Below are 22,463 nucleotides of genomic sequence, written 5' to 3' on the forward strand. Positions count from 1 at the left end.
TGGCTCTGTCTCTGTCTGTCTCATTCTCTCTCTCTCACTGTCTCTCTCCCTCCCTCCCTCTCTCATGCGCGCACACACACACGCACACACAGGCACACGCGTGCACACACATGCACGCGCACACACACACATGCACGCACACACACACGCACACACGCACGCACGCACGCACGCGCGTACACACACACGCACGAACACGCACGCACGCACCCACAGGCACACACACACCCACAGGCGCATGCACACACACACACACGCACGCACTCACATGCACGCACACACACGCACACACGCACATACACAGGCACAGTCAGACTTTCTGGATCAGCTGGACGACAGTGACGACTCCTTGTCCCCAGAGTGATTGCTTTTATTGTCAGTGCTGGGAACCCAGGGAGTAGAGATAAGGCTGTGAAAATTCTGGTTCTTCTGTTTTCCAGAATGGGTTTGAGACACAGGTGGCTGCTCACATAAATGTACTCGATTGGGAGGAACTTGAGAGGCCCTCAGGGCCCCTTTTCTTTGTCTCTGGTATTCCATATTTCATCTGTGTCAGAGAGAAGACTGATCTGTTTCTGCAGAGCTTGCAGAGACAGCACGACCACTTTTCTTAACAATCTGAAGTTTAGTGAGCCTCAATATTCAGAAATGTATGTTCTTATTTTCAAATCAAACCCTTAAAGCCTCCACCTCAGTTTATGACTTCTAATTCTGCCCCCTGTAAAGAACCATGCCTTGTATTTTTTACATACATGCCTCTTCCATACTGTATTATGTATTTCTTCTGGGAAATGGTGACTCTGTTTAGTTTTGTGTCCGCAAGCAACCCAGTGCCCTTCTGGGTACAGAGGAAAACATACACACCGTGTTTTGAAATGAGCTGTCATGATATTCAGAATCTTTTAAACTCTTGCAGCCTTAATATACATGATATACTTGCTGCGTGTGGGGAGGGGGTCATGGACGTTAGGTTTGGGGTTACAGAAGAGGGTGAATAAATGCGTGGGAGCGTAATATCATGCTGCAGTTGTCCTTAATCACAATTGTGATGTTATGGTTCTGAACTGCTTCACATCTCTCCAGTGTTTTCATATTCTGCAACCTCTTTCAGCTTCAAAACAAGACAGCAAAGTGAATGAAGGGCACATACTATTATCCTAATCTTAAGTGAAACTGAGGTCCAGTGAGGCTAGGTGACTTGCTTAGGACACGTGGTACAGCCAGAGCTGATTCCTCAACTCCATCTACCCGTGGATAAACTAGAACTTGCAGTGAAACCTAAATTCACAAGGCATAGCAGATAAACTGTTATTTTCTTAGTGTGGACCTTATAATCACATTGAACAGAAACATATTCGACCTCACTGTCTTACATTTTCTGTTTTAAAAGGAATTTCCCCAGGACTTTATGCATCCACCTGCATCTTTTTTTTGTTTGTTTTGTTTTTTGAGATGGAGTTTCGCTCTTGTCGCCCAGGCTGGAGTGCAATGATGCGATCTCAGCTCACTGCAACCTCTGCCTCCCGGGTTCAAGCAATTCTTCCGCCTCAGCCTCCCGAGTAGCTGGGACTACAGGCGTGTGCCACCACAACTGGCTAATTTTTGTATTTTCAGTAGAGACGGGGTTTTGTCCTGTTAGCCAAGCTGGTCTCAAACTCCTGACCTCAGGTGATCTGTCCCCCTTGGCCTCCCAAAGTGCTGGGATTACAGGCATGAGCCACCATGCCTGGCCTCTACCTGCATCGGAAATGGCATGATATTCGCAGCCAGATTTCTGCTTTGTATCAAAGTACCTGAAGGTTTTTGAAATGTAGGATAAAACTATATTTCTATAATTTTGCACAGTTTGCATGAAGAGAGTTTAGGTTTTTTAAAATCATATATTGACAGCTAAAAATGTCTAATTCTATGATTACTCATTCCCAAGACGTGGTGCCATGTACTTCAACGTAGCTGCTTATACCATGTCCTAAAAAAACGCCTCTGTGGATGCAGGGAAAGGTTAGTTTTTAAGATGATAACAAATCATCACATTCTTTCTCCCAACTGTGTTCACAGTCTTCCTCTGGTTGAAGCCTCACACACTAAACATATGATCTTTGTTTCTATGTTGGTCTCAGAACTCACTGCCTTTTCTGCTGACTGCAGTGAAAACCGGTTGGCTAATTCTGCTTTTCACAGTCTGTCTGCGTTTCAACTTGCTTTCCTCATCAGGGATATTTCCCTGAGAAAGACAGGAGAGGATAATTGGCTAATCAGTATGGAGAACGGCATCCTGCAGGGAAGCTGGGGAGTTCAGAGGCCACACACCCTCACTCCCTCACCCCTCCACGCTGTCCTCCTATGGAAACTCAAGCCTACGGAAATTGTCTTCCGCTTATTATCAGGATGCTCTAGCAACTTGGGGCCTAGCACCTCATCCTGTTTGAAAGAAAACACACCCTGGGAACTTTACCATGAAAAAAGAAATGTTTCTGTGAGAATGAATTTATACAGCATGAATTCTGTCTTGAATTCCCTTTAAAAAAAGGAGGTGGGGAGTGGAAACGCCCCGTCAGAAAATTGTCCCATGCACAGGACTGATTTACGATGAGGACAGAGCCTGGTATTAGAACGGAACAGGCACGGATTACTGGCCATGCTGATTCCACGGCTGGCCAAAGAGTCACGGCACACTCCTCCAACAAAAGCAGCCCCTGCCTCCTTCCTGTTCGACTCCCCCGACCCCTACACCAACCCTGCCTCAGGGCAGCCTCCATGCCCTGCCCAGAGCAGCCGCGGCCATCAGATGGCACGTCGAGAAGGCCCTAACGTCTGTGGCCATCAGATCACACATTGAAAAGGCCTTAACATAACCAAACAGATTTCCTCTCAAGCAGCCCCTCCTCCTCAGACACCAGCAGCCCAGGACGCCATGGCACACCTTTGGGTCACTGATCTAGAGAACGTGATACAGGAAGCCAGGAAGACTGTAGAAAAGGAAGACATCTGCATTTCACCCGATTTAACCTGCATGTCACCTGATTTAACCTCGTGATCAAGTGGCAAGGCAGCCCTGAGATTCAGTAAAGAGTCGTGAAGAAAGAACCTCATATATTCTCCAAGGTATTCCAGAAACAGCGCATTTAAAGCAACATCTATGTGCTACAGGCAGCTGCACACACGGAAGCTTTCTTTAGTCTAGAAAGCACATTTCTAGGCTCTTCCTCATGAAATGTGATTCCTGTCTATGGGAAGATGCAATGTCTGCTATAAAGAATATACGTATGTGTGTGTATACATTGATTTAGAGATATTTTAGTGGACTGGATTATGAATATAAACCATACCTTGCTAGGTATTATGTATCTATTTACGATATATTTCTCAAATCACAGGAATCCAAAAAATATCATAACATAAAAAGATCTGATAATAGAAAAATCTATGACCATTGAACAATAACTTTCTTAACTTTAGCATAACAAGGGGATTTTTAATTAGTGTGAACTTAGTCTGTAATGATGTATTCTGAAAACAAAATTCTTCACACAAAAGACCAGGCTATGTTAGGTCTACTGTATAATAAATATAACTTTGCTTAATTAAATATGAACTTAATCTGAAATGAGTTTCTCAGGTATTATCCCTGTTGTTCAAATAAGCAGAAGGTGATCAGGAGAACATGAGTTCCATTACAAGGAAAACCATGCAAAGTGTTTGATTATCTATCCACCACCTACAGAAAATAATATCATCTTAATTAGCCTCAGTTTCTAATTTGTATGATGAGAGAAAAAGAGCTTCTGCCCTGTACGTCTTCTGCAATCAATGTGAAGACCAAACTCAGTAACGTGATTAAATATGCCTGTTGGAAACTGACATTATTGGTACTATTTTGATTCACATAAACACCAATGCTGGAGGATCCTTGAAATTAAAATAAATACTTAATCTTAAATTATAAATAATAGTCCTTCTATAACCTGTGGGTTCTTATTGTAATAATCTGGGAGTTTGTATACGTTTGTTTTATCTAAAACAAAACCTCTTAGTAAAGTCCACATTTCAGTTTATTATAGAAGTGAAAATGCTCGACTGGATGAACAAATAATGCCATCCAGTCGGGATAAGTCGCCTGAGACTTTCTCTCTACTCGCGAGGCTGAGGCCAGCGTGAACCTGTCCCAGCAGCTCCATCACGATGCCCTGGTTTCTGCAGTCAGATGGGCACCTGTGCCACTCACACTAGGCTCCGTGCTCTGACCACGTGGCTTCCTTTTAACCTCAGGTCATTGTCTGTGCTGCTATGTGTTAGAAAAGGGGCACAATCAACTTCAGTGGAATCTGTTGCTGGCCCAGGGACATAGCAGTCACTGTGAGTGTCACCCAAGGAACACGAAAGGCCAGCCTCAGGATGCTGACTCAGAGCTCCAGCACTCAGACACAGAACGGGACCCCCCAGCTTTTAGGGAATGCATGGTTTCTGCCAAGCCTCTGGAAGGGACAAAAGGACATCTCTGGTAGGCACCATATGGAATCTCCTGTACTTACGCTGCACATCTCACATTAAAAATGCTGCTGTCATGGCAGACATTTATATTTGTTGATAGAGATTTTGGCACTACATTTAACAGTAAGGTAAAATATAACGTGCTCAACAGCGAGAATATTCAAACAGGAGATGGGCTGATGTACGCCTTTCAAAGCCTCCTTTCAATACATTAAACTAGGAGTTTGATCACGTAAAATGACTGCTCTGACAACAGAGTTATCCTGTTCCTTTGATATAGAAGCTGCCTGGAGATTTCTGACCCTGACGGGGTATAAGAGACCAGAAGATATTCCATCCAGCTGGAGAACCTGCAGGTGACGTTGGCTAAATGTGGTGTTGAAACACCCAGGTGGGGCTCCCCCAGTGGAGACATCTTTCTCCGAGAGAAAGGCTTTGTGAGTGTGTCTCCAGGAATCAGGCCTCTCAGGTGATTAATTCTTGGGAGAAATGCATTTGTTTGCCTTAGAAATCAAACAAGCCTTCGGTGTCCCTCCAGAGAAGCTGTGGCAATGGAAACCTGGTGGAAGGTCCCCACAGGGCATGCAAATGCTGTTGGTCCTAAGTGGCTGCCTGGGACCTGGGATTCTCATGAGAGGTTCTCTGAAAGGGAGTGGAGTATCACGCTCTACTGCCAGGATGCTCAGTAAACTGGGTGCACCTGTCTCACACCGCTAGCAGGTAGGTTATCTCACAACATCTCACTGTGGCTGCACCCTTCCTGAGTAGTTCATTTGATTCCTTTAAAGGTCATGTCATAGGTGATAATAGAAGTTATTTCCTTGGGAGCCAACCGCTGAACATGAATTCTGAAACCAGACACCCCACAATGGACTATGAATTCTTTCATGGTCCTGCTACCTCTTCACAGCTGTTTGCTTTCGGCACCTCCTGTCTTCCGTGCTCTGGACTCAGCACCTGAGACATGGTCACCACGCCAGGTCTGGCCACAGAGTTAGAAATCCTAGGTCCTGAGGCACAATCAGCCATTGTTCCTTTGCGGTGCTGTCACACATCCACTGGGTGCCCATTTACTCACATTATTCTGGCAAAAATGTCTTTAATTCTAGTTTGCTTTCTGGCTTTTAAAAACAATTACGTCCTAAGTGTTCAAGTCAGAATAAACAAACCCTACGCAGTCACATTCTCAAACTGTTTCAAATAAGGCTTTTGACTACCTTTCAAAGTATATCACTTTGTACTTTTAAAGAAATATTTAAATTTGACCATAAACTAAAACTGAATTTTTAATTCTAGAAAATGGAGAGCAAAACCTGGTTAAGGTCCCTGGTGTAAACGATACCTATTTACAGATTTCCTATCTTAATCGTCACACCAAACACGAATGTCTCCTGCTTTCCAAACGGCATGAGAACGTGAAACGGCCACACTGTAACCATCTTTCTGGTAAGCCCTGGTCAAGTTACAGATCATTAATCAGCCTCCACGATTAATGAGGTCCCTCAAAACCACACTCACTTAATACAGTGTTCAGAAATAATTTGCCAGGTTGATCTACTTTTCAAATATTTTACTATACAAATCTATCATTTTAATTCTTACCATCTCATTAATGACACTGGTGCCTGGTGTCCCCGGTAGATTTAATAGCAATGACGGTAAGTCTGTTGATATGTGTTCTGATAGGCTTCTCCACCCAGCATTCTACCATAGACAGACAAAAAATCTTGGGAGACTAATTTTAATTTACGTAATGCATGTGTGTGTGCATATGCATCTATGTGTATATATACATATCTAATATGTGTGTGTGCATATGCATCTATGTGTATATATATCTATGTGTGTGTACATATGCATCTATGTGTACATACACATATCTATCTTCTATATGTCTATCTGTGCCTGTGTATTTATGTACATGTGAATGATGGATTCTTTGCATTAGAATCTTAAGCCACTGTCACAATCTAGGATTATTTCCTAAAATTCAGGTTTCCTAGTACAAACTCCTCTGACTTCTGAAGGAAGAGTGGTAATTTAAGCCTGCCCATGAGATTAGCAACAAGCAACTCACATCTCCCTGATGTATGGAGGGACCTGATGTACGGAGGGACCTGATGTATGGAGGGGACCTGATGTATGGAGGGGACCTGATGTACGGAGGGACCTGATGTACGGAGGGACCTGATGTATGGAGGGGACCTGATGTACGGAGGGACCTGATGTACGGAGGGACCTGATGTACGGAGGGACCTGATGTATGGAGGGACCTGATGTATGGAGGGACCTGATGTATGGAGGGGACCTGATGTATGGACCCACTGGCTCAAACAACCTTTGTGTCCAGAAATTAATTCTCCTGGAAATCAGACTCTTGAAGAACTTTTGAGCCCAAGGGAGAAGGGCAAGAAAGAAAATTCCCTTCACTTTCAACATGTTTGGGCATTTCTATGAGGAAAACCCTAAGCCAATAAAGATGATAGCTAGGCTTTGCAAAAAAACGAACAAGCAAGCAAACAAACAAACCACCAAACTCCCACCTCTTTCCTCAGAAGCAATGACTTCTATGAAAGCGTTAGTTTTGAAGTTGTATTGTGCGTCCGATAGTGACAGAACACTGGATATGAAAACCACGTCACCGTAAATGCACTGCCGGGAACATCCCCAACACCTAGCACGGCGGCCTTCTCCCCCACATCTCAGGGCACCGGAAACCCCAGACCAGAAACACAGCTCTCACACGTGGAAGCAGATGGCGGGCTGATTGATCATCGTGGAAGCAGATGATGGGCTGATTGATTATCATATAGCAATAGTACTTCCTTTCATCCCAACTACGTGACCAGCACTAAAGCAAAGCTCTGGCAATCTACAGACAAAACTCACTTTGCTGGTTGATGTACCAGTCGTTAGGCAGGAGTTCCAGCTCCCCTAAGGAGGTACCTGGGCTAAGCCGTTCCAACAACACTGTTTTGCCCAATCATTGTATCTCATGGATAGAGCATTCAAGAAAATGTAAAATTAAAGACCAGGTCTGCTAACTTAACGTCCTTGATACATTTTGTTAAGACAATCAGAAAGGTACACCATAAATATCTCATCAAATTACTGACAACCAACCGGAATAAAAATTAGACTGACATACAATCTGAAGTGTCACAGAGAATCTGAAGAATTCTTCAATAGACGTGTTCAGTTCACCTAAGAGGTTAATTTTCTCAGTATTGACCGAGCAGAATGATTTCTTTATATGCCAATCATTCATAGTAACAGCCGGCAATTCACCTTGAACAGTGGACCCAAATCACGACTTATTTTGCTAATATTTTAAAGATTACCGTTTTCTTCTTCCTCCTCTTCCTCCTCCTCCTCCTCTTCCTCTTCCTCTTCTTCATCCTCCACATCTTCTCCATCCTCGTCATCGTCCTCATCCTCCTCCTCGATCTCCTCCTCCTCCTCCCGGTCCCCCTCCTCATCCTCCTCGTCCTCATCCCCTGGCTCCTCATTGTCCTCGGAGTACTCCTCCCCCTCATCCTCCTCCTTCTCGTCCATGTCCTCAGTCCCATCACTGTCATCACACTCGTCCACTGAGGAGCTGTCTGCTTTCACGGCAAATGGCTTTCGTTTAGGAGCAGGTTCCTGGGGCTGTTTATCTTGTGTTTTTCTTTTTTTCGCCAAGGGACAACCATATACACTAAAAAAAAAAAAAAAAAAAAAAAAAAAGAGAAGGCAGGGGAGAGAGAGAGAGAAAAAAAAAGATCCGTGTTACTTTCTTTTAAAATCAGACCAATGGGAGCCTTGATCAAGGTACTTAAAGGCTTATCATGAATGTCATCCACACAAACACCAGAGAGACATAAACACACACGTCCCCCGAAGTGTGCTGGAATCTGTTAATGAAGTGATGGTGTGAATAAATACAGCTCATATTTGTCTCGTTACCATTCACATTTAGTCCGAGTCTCCTAGTTCCTCATTCCTACAATTCCAGAGATCCTACGAAAATTCATGAGGTTGGTTTGCATAACGTACATAACATGCAATTGACAATACAAATTTAATTTATGAAACATTTTACCAAATATATACTATGTATAATACACATGTGAAGCAAGATTTATTTTAATCCCATTATATTTACATACATATTTATGTAAAATATAAAAATGTCTATGTCGTGAAAGAGCTTTGGATATATTTGGATTTGTATATTTTATGGATTAAATTATATCTTTAGACTTGATAACCTCCTGAAACAAGATGAGCCATAGGGCTTGTCAATGTTATTATGAAAGCAACTGCATCATTCAAAGTTGTGCAGAACTTCCTCAGTCTTAGATGTTATTAGTCCCACGCCAGCATTCCAGAAAACAACTTCAGTGTTAGCGGTAATCACCACTAAATCATGCTGAGATTGGCCCAGGCTTGGACAAGACCCTTCCTTACAGCAGAAGCTCACAGTCTTTCCTTGAGAAAGAATGATTTTCTTTTTTTTTTATTATTATTATTATACTTTAAGTTCGAGGGTACATGTGCACAACATGCAGGTTTGTTACATATGTATACATGTGCTATGCTGGTGTGCTGTACCCATTAACTCATCATTTACATTAGGTATATCTCCTAATGCTATCCCTCCTCCTTCCCCCACCCCACGACAGGCCCTGGTGTGTGATGTTCCCCACCCTGTGTCCAAGTGTTCTCACTGAGAAAGAACGATTTTCAAAGCCACATTACAAATTCACTTTTGTTCTAGAAATAATATATATACTACAAAAAAAAATAGGTGTGATAGGGAAGGCATAGAGGCAAACTACCACAGGCAAACACTCCATTTATGCAGAATGAGATGTGTGGCCTCTCTCACTGGCCTGTGGCTCTGCAGGGTGAGATGTGTGGCCTCTCTCACTGGCCCACGGTTCTGCAGGGTGAGATGTGTGGCCTCTCTCACTGGCCCACGGTTCTGCAGGGTGGGATGTATGGCCTCTCTCACTGGTCCACGGTTCTGCAGGGTGAGATGTGTGGCCTCTCTCACTGGCCCACGGTTCTGCAGGGTGGGATGTATGGCCTCTCTCACTGGCCCACAGTTCTGCAGGGTGAGATGTGTGGCCTCTCTCACTGGCCCGCGGTTCTGCAGGGTGAGATGCGTGGCCTCTCTCACTGGCCCGTGGTTCTGCAGGGTGAGATGCGTGGCCTCTCTCACTGGCCCGTGGTTCTGCAGGGTAGGATGTGTGGCTTCTCTCACTGGTCCACTGTTCTGCAGGGTGAGATGTGTGGCCTCTCTCGCTGGCCCGTGGTTCTGCAGGGTGGGATGTGTGGCCTCTCTCGCTGGCCCACGGTTCTGCAGGGTGAGATGTGTGGCCTCTCTCACTGGTTCACTGTTCTGCAGGGTGAGATGTGTGGCCTCTCTCATTGGCCCGTGGTTCTGCAGGGGGGTCCTGCACACCCTGACTAGCTTGGTTTTGAATCTGGGATCGTGAATAATCATTCAGTCATGACCCCAACCAGTGTTTACTATTTGGGCGACTCCTCTATGTTGGGTCCTGGGCTATGCTGGAGTTTAGAGATGAGTGGCACAGATCCTCACACGAAGGCTTTACGCTCTAACAAGGGACTTAGACAAGTCAGAAATACCATTTTAGAACCACTCCCTTCTGGGTACACTGTGCGCCAAACACCCGGCATGTCAGAGACACTCCACAGGCATTTGCGGAATGAGTGGATGAACCGTGAGAAATCCCATGATGAAAATGTGCAGAGGGTTCTACGTCCTGTACACAGAGGGCAGGCATGCACGGGTGCTGGCAGGGCTGTCAGGAAGAGGTGAGGCTGCTGATGAGCTTTCACAGACACATAAAGGATGTCTGGGAGGGAAAGAAAGCATTTCAATACATCCCAATTAAAACAATCTGCAAAAGACATGAACATACGTAAGAACACCACAGGCTCACAAAACTGAAACACACACAAACCCCGAAGGCTGGGGCACAGAGTGTGTGGAGCAGGGCTGGGCCGGGGGTAGAGGTTAGAGTGGAGAGTCAGGTGGGGTCAGATCAACCTCATGGATGAATGATGGGACTCTGGATTCTGACCCACGAAACAGGGAGTGATTCGAGTTCTTTTAAGCATTCCATAATGCAATGAAAATGCATGTTGGATAGGTAATGGCAGGGTGCAAAGCGGAGGACAGAGGAGAGGAGGTGCAGGCTAGAGATGCGGGGAGCAGAAGACAGCCAGTGCCGTGTTCAGACGGGGACTGAGATGAGAAGGTGAGCTGAGGAGGGTGCCTAGATCATCAGACAGACGAGAGAGGCCAGGAGGACCAAGGGCCATGAGGGAGCTTCTTGGTGCAGTCAGAGCCTGGGTAAGAAGGTGCTGGGAGAGAGTGTGGGGGTAGGACACGGTGTGTACGGACCAGGAGGAGCTTGCGTTGCCCACGGCAGGTCTTGTTGACTGACTGACTTTGGACAGATGTTCAACCTTACACATGAATATCATCTGCTGTAAAGTCACACAAATGCTAATCTCACATGGCTGCATTAAGGATGAAATGAAGAAAAAAAAAAAACATATATATATGTAAAGAAGTTAGTAGCGTACCTGGCACCTACTAGGTACTCAATGAATGATAGGAACTGCTGTGTAATAGTGGTAATAATAAGAAACTTTTGCTATTTTTTAATTTTTATTCAGGTATCCAATTATCCAACAAATATGTCACCCCTGAAAGTTTTGGAAACTAATGATTGTCCTGTTTGTTTCTTCTATCAATACTTCTAAAACAGTTTAGACCAATTACACTAGTGAAAGTGAAGATAAACAGTTCTGTGTTTCTTAGGAAACCAGTTTTTCTTGATGCGTAGTGGTTCGTGGCCTGTTAGGAACTGGGCCACACAGCAGGAGGGGGCGGCAGGCAAGCGAGCAAAGCTTCTTCTGTATTTACAGCCACTCCCTATTGCTCACAAGACCACCTGAGCTCTGCCTCCTGTCAGATCAGCGGCCACATCAGATTCTCACAGGAGCTTGAACCCTGTTGAGAACGGTGCATGGGAGGGATCTAGGTTGCGGCTCCTTATGAGAATCTAATGCCTGATGATCTGTCACTGTCTCCCGTCACCCCAGATGGGACATCTAGTTGCAGAAAAACAAGCTCCCACTGGTTCTACATGATGGTGAGTTGTAAAATTATTTCATCATATATTACAATGTAGTAATAAAAATAAAGTGCACAAAAAGTAATGCACTTGAATTACATCCTCTCCACCCCCAAACCATGGAAAAGCTGTCTTCCATGAAACCGGTCCCTGGGGCCAGAAAGGATGGGGACCGCTGCCCTGGAAGACACAAGCACGGGGTACGCGCAAGAGCGGAGGGACTTCATTTCCACCTTGCTGCGTCACTCAGGGAGTCCCTTCATCAATTTGGATGTCACTTTTTAAATTTGTAAGATGAGGGCAGTTAGATGACTTCTAAGTCTCTGTCAGCCCTGAAACACTAGGGTGAAATGTTATCATCCCTTAAAAACATAATAAACAAAACGAGAATAACAATTTTAATAACCAGATAATTCAAGAAAAAAATTCATCGATAGTCTACATACCATTTCAAACATGAAATACACAGATTTCTAAGATTCCTTGTATGCAAACATTTTCATTTGTGAAGGGATAATCTGAGATAATCATCTCAGAGCCAGCCATACCTTCACGCTGAATTACCACCGGACAACCTGTGAAGTCTAAGCCCAACGCCAACCAACCTCCTCAGAGGGCCGCCTGTATCTGAGTGGACTGGTTCCGGTGGACACCTTCTGTGTTTGTCCAGATAGCAGAGAGTAGATGCAGCTGTGCACGGATGGTTCCTCCAGAGCCTGCCCTCAGCGTCTCAGGTCACAACGACTGGGGCTCTTCCCAGCTTCCTTCTCCTTTGTCAGTGAGTCAATGTGTTTGTTTGACACCGTCTGTTCCGCATTGAGGCCACCTGCACAGCACCGTTCACTAAACAGATAACTAGGCCTACCGGTGACCATCTATGAGTCCCGAGTGCTGGGAAATGACGTCACCCCACCTGGCTTGGAGGTGAGGTGACTGGAAGCTTCCTCCGAGGGTGTAAGCTGGGGCTCCTGTTTCATTTTCTCCTTGCTCATTCACACGCACAGCCACCCTCCTTTTCAAGACGGCTCACTTGTGCTCAGACTGTGCGATGTTGGCGCTGTGAGGTTTCGAGCTGGGGAGTGGAGATTTTCCTTAAAACGGACGCTGCAGTTAGAAGTGAGCACACCTGGGCTTCACTCATGATCACCTGGGACCGCTGAGACTTTGGAGGACAGCGTGTCTGGCTAGGAGGACGTCTGGGAGGATGGGGTCCGGGCTGTAGGGCATTGCTGTGGTGGGTTTCTGAGTTCCAACCTTGGAGAGTGTGTCTGGGCCATCCAGGCGTGGGAGGCAGGCTGCCTCCTGCTCATGCGTCCTCTGAACTCCCCTGTACCCGCAGCCGACTGGCTCCCTTGCAGGGGGCCCTGCCCACTTTCATTGCCTTTCCATCTCCTGGCAGCTGCCATAGCTCCTGCTCCATTTGAACTTGCTGGGCATGGGAAGGTGGTGGAGGAAGAGGGACAATAAATAAGCAAGAGTAGAAAAAAAAAACGAGTTGCTCAAGACAGTTGGAGAAGGTGAGTGTGCGTGGAAAGGCAAGCGCACGTGGAAAAGAAAGTGAAGCATTCATCTGGTCTCTGCCAGGACAACACTGGTATAATCCTACCAAGCAGTGTTTGGTTTAATACACAAAACGTTTCACAAACAGCCTCAGCATATCCAGGGTGGTGATGTGGAGACCACACCACACGACCAGGGGCCTGAGCTCCAGGCTTGGTGAGCACCTCTTTGAGCACGTGGACTCTGGCTGGGCCTTGGTTTACCTATCAACGTAACAGAAGCAGCAGCAGTTCCTTTACTGCTCTAAAGCTTTACATGTTTTAAATTTCCTAAACGATTCCCTTCTCGTGGTGGGAACTTTCTGATGAAGTGTAGGTTTCAGTCCCTTCTAGTCTTCCATTTTTACTTGGATTGGTTTTACTTCCCTATCCCTACATTTTGCAAACCCTTGGATTCAGCATTGCAACCTTTGGAATCATCTGGCCTCAAACTTCCAGTGCTTCCTGCCATTCGACATGGTTCACTGCTCAAGATTTGCTCTCTGTTAACGTAAAGTGTGAATACAATCATACCTCCAACTACAAACAAGTACCCTCCATCCCTTCTCTATCTGACCCATTCTCCTATGCAGTTCCTGGTATCTACTTCCACGGTGACAACACATTCAACTGCCAGCACATTCCATTCCATCTGTGTTCAACTCCACGTGGCTCGAGGCCCTGCTTAAATCAACAGAGCCCTCTTGGTCTCCAAAGGCTTAGAATATTTCAAATGTCGATGGTCCAGACATGCTCTCCAAGGTTGGGACTCAGAAACCCACCACAGCAATGCCCTGCGGCCTGGACCCCATCCTGGAACATGAGTTTGGGGAGCGTGGATCCTCCTACCCTCGTATTCTGCGAACAGAGTGTCTGCTGATGGGGCGGTGATCTGGAAGGAGAGAGGATGTGGAGGCACTGGTGGTGCTGCCCAGCCACACCCATGAAGGGCTCAGCCCAGCACTGTGGCCTCGTCCAAGACCTCAGCTGACCATGTCAGTGCCTCAGAGATGCTGTGCGGCTCCGGTCACCTCTGTGGCTACTGCACCCCCCAAGGCACAAAGGCGGCCCTTCATATTTGAACGTCATTCTGAAAGACTGAGTTCAACATCTGCAATGCATGGACAGAATGATGTTTACTCACATATCCTCTCCTGGATTTATATCTCTTTTTAGGATAGATGATATTTTAAGATTCCAAAAATAATGCACTTTTTTCACACAGTTGATTGTAAATATGATCACTTGTAAGATCACGGTAGCTCAATAGTTCTCGGTTGACAAAAAGTCCCTCCCGTCATTTTTCCAGAGTGTGTCCATAACATGATTCTCAATGCAGAAACAGGGCAGGGAAGCCAGCAGTGGCCTCATCTCACAGAAAACCACGCTGTCTTATCCTTGGACTTCTCACAATTCAGCAGCAGCCAGCGACAGGAGGGGAAGTCCAAAACGCTTTGGGTAGAGTGAAAAGGCAAACGCATGCTGGATTAGAAACGAGAAAACCTGGGCTTTCGGTGTTTTCACCCTGTTCAGGTTACGTCGGGTTACACATGGAGGCCTGGCATCCCGTTGCCCCCACCAGCTCCGAGCCGGCCTGGGCCGCGCCTCCTGAGCCCATGCTGATGCCTCACGCTGTCTTTTTGCTGTTGCAGCTTTCACGGTCCTTTTGTGGTTAACTCGGTGTCAACAACTTCTAGTCTTTCGCTTCTGGTTATTCTAGAAAACCAGTTGCTGGCCATGGCTTTCCCTCATAAACTCATACACACAAAACATTATGTAGTGCGTTCTCACGCTTCCATGTCATGTACAACTGTCTTTTATTGAATGTTTTGTTTATCCAATTTTAATATAAACAAGGATAAGGTCTCAAGTAACGGAAAACCAAACTTGGCAGCGTGTCCTCTGCTCCCAGCTGCTGTTATCACCGCCGTGGAGAGAGGAATGCGGTGAGGGTGGGAAGCGTCCTGTGTGCGGGCCTTTCCCACCGGAGAGTGGGGCTCCGAACGTCAGGGTGACCGACCAGTCGGCTCAGAGGCCCGACAGTGATTCCCCCACCACCGCCTCTTTTAGAGGTGGTATTTTTCTTGTCTTGCTTCAATGTCAAAACACTTATTTTGGAGTAATTTTTAACGTATTTAAAGTGCATTTGAATATAATTCCGGAGCACTGGTTTTAAACCCGCTCAGTTAGTATCAGCACGGCTTAGAAAGCACTTCCTGTGTGTCTGGCGTCTTCTAAAATCTCTCCATAAACAAATCCATTCAACCCTCTCAGTGACCTGCGGTGTAGATTCCGCTGTAATTCCTGACTTGGAGGCACAGAGATTTTTTGAGTCACTTGCTTGAAATCACAGAGCTGAGTAACGGTGGAGGCGGCATGTGCAAACCCCTTCTCCATGTCCTGATTTTCTGATCTCTAAAGGGAGACATTAATCCGACCCTATTTCTTACTGGACCATGGTAAGGATCTCTCTAAATGAGAACATCTATTTTTCCCTAATTCCTGTTACGTCGTAAGCAGGTGCCACATAAATATGTGCTGAGTGAACACATTGCATGATTGATTTATTCCTTTATTTGGAAAGCACGTCACTGAGCAATACAGACCTACTCCCAACCTCATGGGACACAGAGACACACACAGTTATCCTGCCAGAGAGGACAGAGGAGGCTTCACAGGGGACCAAGATGGGGGTGGGGTAGGGAGGACACTGAGACAGAGACACAGCACAGAGAGATGCAGAGAGACAGAGGGACCCAGAGGGCGAGTTTCAGGGTGGCTGCATGGGCAGGAGGTGGTCAGAGGCCGGAGATGTGAGGGGGCAGGCAGTCAGGGCTTCCCAGGTGCTGTTCCTCCCAGGAGCCGTGGGAGCTCTGGACAGTGTAGACAGTGGGATTACCTCCACACAGTTGACTCAGGGCTGTGAAACCGTCAGAGGAGGAAAGGACAGGCAGAGGAAAGGACAGCTCGATGGTGGAAGGCCATTTGAGGAGCAGCGTCAGGTCACAGGTTGGCCTGGGAAGGTACAGGCAGCACGTGCAGGAGTGAGGTGAGGGGAGAGGTGTGGGACGCAGCCTGGTTTCCAGCTCAGGTAACTGGCAGGTGGAGGTGTGTGCACTGGTACGGAATACACAGGAGACTCAGGTCTTTGCTGGCTCGGGTTTGGTTGGGAAGAGAGGCTTACAGGTGCTTCTCTATAATCTCTTCTTTTACAGATGCACAAATACCATGCTTCTCTAGGGTTGCTAAATTGGAGGCGTCTCAGCTTAGGTGACCTCTAGAAGGGCTGAAGTGTTGGTTTGGGGCAGTCAGGGGATGGCCGTTACAGACAAGATGGGAAAAGAGGCAGTTTCCTGGGAAGAGCAAGGGCTCCACCCTGAACCCTTAGGGACACAGGGGTTTGGGGACTGGGGACAGAAGAAGGGGCCAGCAGAGGGGCAGAGATGAAGAGGTCGGGGGTGGGTCCAGGGAGCATGAGGCTGGCCCAGGAGACACAACCCACAGACCCTCATTCACATCCACAGGAAACAGAGAACTTGGGGTAACCCAGGAGACACAACTTCAGACCCTTGGTCACATCCACAGGAAACAGAGAAGGCTGGGGTCGTCACCCGGATCTGAGTGGTCCACGAACAGCAACCAGAGCCACGTAAATGTTAGTAATATCTGCACAAGGTCTGTGCGCCCCGCCAAGTCGCTTGAGGGTCTGCACCTGTTTAACCCTGGGAGATGCATTTATCTCAGCCTCAGTCTATCCATCTGTGAGACGAAGGGTGGTGCCCATGTTACACACTTAGGGCAGCAAATGAAAAACAGTCCACGTGAAACACCCAACGACTAGCAAGCAGGGCTGCTTTCCAAATCTGAGTTCTCCTTTTCTTATTTCCTTTCTCCTCATGTCTTAAGAACAGTTGATATCCCTTCTTACCACTAGCCCTTTAAAGGGTTATTCTTATATGTTTCTAGAATATATAAAAGCACTTAAAAAGACATCAGAAATAGTTGAAATCATTGAACTATGCAATTAAATAGCTAGCATTTCCAACTTCTTGGTGTTTCTAAAACGTATACACTAATAAAACCAATTCAGTTTTAACTACATATTCTTTCATTTTTAAATATTACTTTAAATATATTTTAGCATCTTTTAAAGTTATTTTTTTCTCTGTATTGTTACAAAGGTGTAGCTGATTTGAAAGCTATGTATTTTCTTAAACTTGATAGACATGTTCTATACATGAAAAACATTCAACAAATAATTGTTTAAAATGTTTACTTGACCCTCTCAGGGAATTTTTTAAAAAAATCTGTTTCTGGAATGCAGGGAGTTGTTTTTTTATCTTTTAAAAGTCACTTTAAATGATATAGCTGGTTATTAAATATTTATTGTCTTGAATAGTAATTCAAGATTCAAATAAAGTTACAATAATCACTAAATTTAATCTCTTTCAACTCCAGAAAATGAGTTATTTTCAACTCAATAATGAGGGTAAAGGTACCTCTCGGGCTTTGACCATTTGTCAATGCATGCAGACGCACGTCTCGGAGGTGGATAAAGGGCAAATGGGAGGCTCGCATGCACGTTTTCCAAACCAGCTTTCCAGGAGACATGGTTCTCTGACTGCTGGGATTGTTTCTTCTATGTCTATTTTTTTCTCCTTGAAATTCCAGTTCACACTTCCCAAGTGTGTCTCTGTTCCTTTAAAGCTGAAAGACTTGAACTAATGTGAACCCTTGTGTGCCGGGTCAACCCCCACCCCCCACCCCAGTCATCCGCACCAACAATGCTCCTTCTTCCTCCTTCCTTCCTTTCTTTCCCTTCCCTCCTTCCTTCCCTTCCCTCCTTCTTTCCCTTTCCTCCTTTCCTCCCTCCCTCCCTCTCCCTTCCTTTCTCCCTTCCACCCTCCTTTCCTTCCTTCCTTCCTCCCTTCCCTTCTTCCCTCCCTTCCCTCCTTCCTTCCCTCCTCCCTTCCTTCCTTCCTCCCTTCCTTCCTTATGTCCTTCCTTCCTTCCTCCCTTCCTTCCTTCCTTACATCCTTCCTTCCTTCCTTCTTTCCTCCCTCCTTCCCTTCCCTTCCCTTTCCTCCCTACCTCACTCCCTCCCTCCTTCTCTTCCCTCCCTTCTTCCCTTCCTCCCTTCCTTCCTTCTTTCCTCTTTCTTCTTTCCTTCCACCCACCTCCACAGGCTCAGGTGATCCTCTCACCTCAGCCTACCAAGTAGCTAGGACCACAGGGATATACTACCAAGCTCAGCTAATGTTTGTATTTTTGTAGAGATGGAGTTTTGCCATGTTGCCAGGGCTGGTCTTGAACTCCTGGGCTCAAGTGATCCACCTGCCTTGGCCTCCCAAAGTGCTGGGATTACAGGCATGAGCCACCACGCCCAGTCTCTACTTAATTGTTAAGAAGTTAAACTATTTGGTCACCCCTTTGCTGTACCATTTGAGATTCCACTGAGTGTCCACATTCGCCCTTCCCGATTGCCGCCCATTTTCCATCATTCTCACCCCAGAGCTCTATGCTCATTATGATTCTTCTTGCTGGAATGTTCTCTCCTACTGATCCTTTAAGACTCATCTCAAGTCCCCTTTGCCACCGTGTCATTCCTGCTCATCCTGGAATTCAGGGTCCTGTGGCATTAGCAACTCTGTGTCGCTAGACATTTACCATCTAAGTGTCAACTGCCTCCCGTTGCTCTTGATTTTCCGTGTGTGCTTATCCTATTGTCTCAGTTTAGCTGTGTTCTTTTTGGTTTTAGAGCCTTTGCCATCTAATTAATTAGTCCAAGTCCCATGGTGCGAAGCAAAGGTGTGGGTGTTCAGTACCTTTGTTTCCACTGACTGAGTGGATTGACTGGTCTGCCAGTGCTTAGGTGTGTTTCTATCAGCACCTGCTTTTCAGGAAATCATACTGCCTCTTTTCTGTCAAAATAGAACTCACTGCCCTTGCCACCTGCAAGACTAGAATGTTGATAATGTTACCACAGAAGTATTCTAACCATCTACCTCGTGGCAGTGAGACTGGCAAACTCAGCTGCTGTATGAATATACTCGGGTTACCAGGGTGCTCCAAGTGATGTTCCATTTTAGTGAAAGACCTCAGAAGGTTGACGGGGCTCCCTGGAGTGTCCCGTTTGCTACAAGCTAGTGACTGGGACTCTACTTACTAGTGCAACACCCTCAGGACAGGAGAAATCTGGTGGAGGGATAAAGCTTGAAAATCACCTAATCCATCTTTTCACCTAGAAAATAAAGTGGCATGCACAAAGTCAAAGCCTCAGGTCGTGCCGAGCTAGACATTCCACCCTCTAAGCAAGCACCTCCCCTGCCAGGCCAACACAAACGCTGAAGTCACTGTGAGTCAGAAAACACACTGCAAATGGGAGCCTGAGCAGCCACTGCTGCTGGCACTCACTGCCCGTTAGACGCCATGGCCATGGCCACTGTCTGTTAGACATCCCAGCCACGGCCGCTGCCTGTTAGACGCCCCAGCCACGGTCACGTAGAGGAACGTGTCCAGAGAGGAAACTGCTGAAAACAAACACCACACCTGCAGTCAGTCTGTCCCAGTGACATTTTCAGTGTGGTCTTTGTGACCATGCATACGTCCACACCAGTGCTCTACGTCAGGAAGGCGCTAGGACACATCGAACGTTAGCATAGCAGTACAGATGATGAGACTGCACTTAGTGCACCCATGAAGAGATTCTCTGCTTCGTGTGCTGTGTTCACAGCAACCACTGTGACAACATCAGCAGCAAGTGGCTGCTCTACCTTCCACTGTCAGGAGTCCTCAAAGACGGCACAGGTGCTGTTCTCTTTTCCAGGGACCCCTGAAATTACAGCAGTACCACCACCTTGAATGATAGTAATTACAATTGATTTGAAAAAGTGAGAAACAAGCTTTATAAACATGTATGATTCTGGCCGAGTGCAGTGGCTCATGCCTGTAATCCCAGCACTTTGGGAGTGGATCACCGGAGATCAGAAGTTTGAGGCCAGCCAGGCCAAACTTGGTCTCTACTTAATAAAAAAAGAAGGAAAGAAAGAGAGAGAGAAAAGAAATAAAGAAAAGGAAAGAAGGAAGGAAGGAAGGGAAGGAAGAAGGAAGGAAGGAAGGAAGGAAGAAAGGAAGGAAGGAAGGGAAGGAAGGAAATTAGCCGGGCACGGTGGTGTGCACCTGTAATCCCAGCTACTCAGGAGGCTGAGGCAGGAGAATCTCTTAAACCTAGGAGGCAGAGCCAAGATCAGGCCACTGCACTCCAGCTTGGGGTACAGAGACTCCACCTCAAAAAAAAAAAAAAAGTATGATTCTACCTGCTATGTGTTTGTACCAGGGGAAAGTTATAAGAAAATACAGGAAAAAAAAAAAAAAAAGGCTAAAGATGCCCCTTCTTTAGATGTTCAGGACAGAGGACTTTGTCTTGGTGTGGTTGGTAAGAAATTATTCAGTTGTGAAATATGTAAAATTCTGGTACTTGAATGATTAGATGTTTCTTTTTTTAGTTTGGTGATGGAGATATACATCTGAACACTCTTAGCTCAAAGAATTATGATCATGCCTACAATCATATATAAATATATTATATGTAAAATATTACATATACACACCACACTACACTCTATGCAGGCAAAATATGCCTCTCTAGAGAGATCATTAAGCTTATTAAATATGCATTTTCTAGCAAGTTATTGCAAGCAAAATACCAGCTGTTGCTCCACATAGATTTCCAAAGTTGCTCAACAGTTTAATGGGCATCAGGTTACAAATAATAAACCTTAAAACCTGGTTATTATAAAGAGGATTAAGAATGTTTGCTGCATGGTATCTCCCCAATTTTAATTTCTGTGGTAATGGACAATTACAAGCTGTCGTGTCTGCACATTTTGTTGAAGCATAACCTTGTAACTGAACCCATCTGTCCTGGGGTGCCTATGTGGTGTTTGATAATATCTTGGCTGGACACAGCTATTCGTATCCTATTTATGTACTTTCCAAATGACCATTAGAAATACTTGTCCAAGGAAAGCTCATGAGATTTCTTAATTGTGCATGCTGCCCCACTCTAAAGTCACCACGTGTGGAAATATAGCTTGGGTTGTGTATTTAATAGAGCTTAATATGACCGCTTTTATTATATTTGTCATGGAATACGATGTTCCAAGCTGTAGATCTTCTTCATCCCTAGTACTTACTATCTATCTATCTATCTATCTATCTATCTATCTATCTATCTATCAATCATCTATCCATTTATCTTCGTATTACCTACCTATGATTTATCTACCTTTCTATCTACCTATCTATATATCTGATCTTTCTATCTACCTACCTATCTTACCATCTATCTATCTGCCTATCTACCTAGCTGTCTATCTACCTAACTATCTGACTATCTATCCTATTCTATCTATCTATCCTATCCTATTCTATCTATCTTCTATCACCAATCATCTATCATCAATCATCCATCTATCTATCTATAATCATCATCATTATCATTATCTATCTTCTTTCTAAACTCAGTTGACAAGAGATATAAGATTTTCTTGTGACAGGCAATACTGGTTTTGGACAGGCAATTCTTCTCACACAGTAATCTAGTGAAAAGAAAAAAAAAACCACGTTTCAAATGGAAATGGGGTAGAATCTTACAGGAAATGTGTCTTGAGGACAAGTTCAAAATATCCATTGTGCTTCCTCTTTCTAGAGTCTGTGTTCTCTAATTCAGTGTCTCCGTCCCATCTGTCTGCAGCCCATGACTCTGTGTGAGCAGGAAGAGGTCTTCAGGGCCATGAGGATGCCTCATGTGACTGGGACACTGGTCGTGCCCAGTCCAGTTTCTAACCAGAGGTGTATGGCAGAGCGCGGGTCTCAGGGAGGGGTGCTGCATGTCACAGCAAGCACCTGCTCCATTGAGATAGGGTTCACTGGGCATGTGGCTTGAGTGTGAGGCCAAGAGATGTGGGTACACATCTATTCATCTATCATCTATGCATCTATCATCTCATCTATCATCCATATACTCCGTCATCTTTTTTTGAAAGTTTTAAAAAAATTCAATAGTTCTTGGGGTACGAGTAGTTTTGGTTACATGGATAAGTTCTTTCATGCTGATTTCTGGGATTTTAGTGGACCATTATCTAAGCAGTATATGCTGTACCCAATATGTAGCCTTTTATCCCTCCCCTCTCCCCCACTCTCCCAACCTCCTGCTCGGGGTTCCCAAAGCTCATTAGATCATCCTTATGCCTCTGCATCTTCATAGTTTAGCTCC

General features: G+C 45.5%; 1 protein-coding gene across 10 annotated transcripts in view; it reads right to left on the minus strand.

Annotated features, from left to right (window-relative positions):
• Positions 1–22,463, minus strand: part of MYT1L (myelin transcription factor 1 like) — a 526,890-nt gene that overhangs the window by 141,745 nt on the left and 362,682 nt on the right. For all 10 annotated transcript variants that reach the window (XM_025354739.1, XM_025354742.1, XM_025354744.1 and 7 more), the window contains one exon: positions 7,833–8,188. In XM_025354739.1, coding sequence (XP_025210524.1) covers positions 7,833–8,188 — 356 coding nt within the window. The remainder of the gene's footprint in view (positions 1–7,832; positions 8,189–22,463) is intronic.

Source organism: Theropithecus gelada, chromosome 13 (genome assembly GCF_003255815.1).
Source record: "Theropithecus gelada isolate Dixy chromosome 13, Tgel_1.0, whole genome shotgun sequence".
NCBI classification, from domain to species: domain Eukaryota; kingdom Metazoa; phylum Chordata; class Mammalia; order Primates; family Cercopithecidae; genus Theropithecus; species Theropithecus gelada.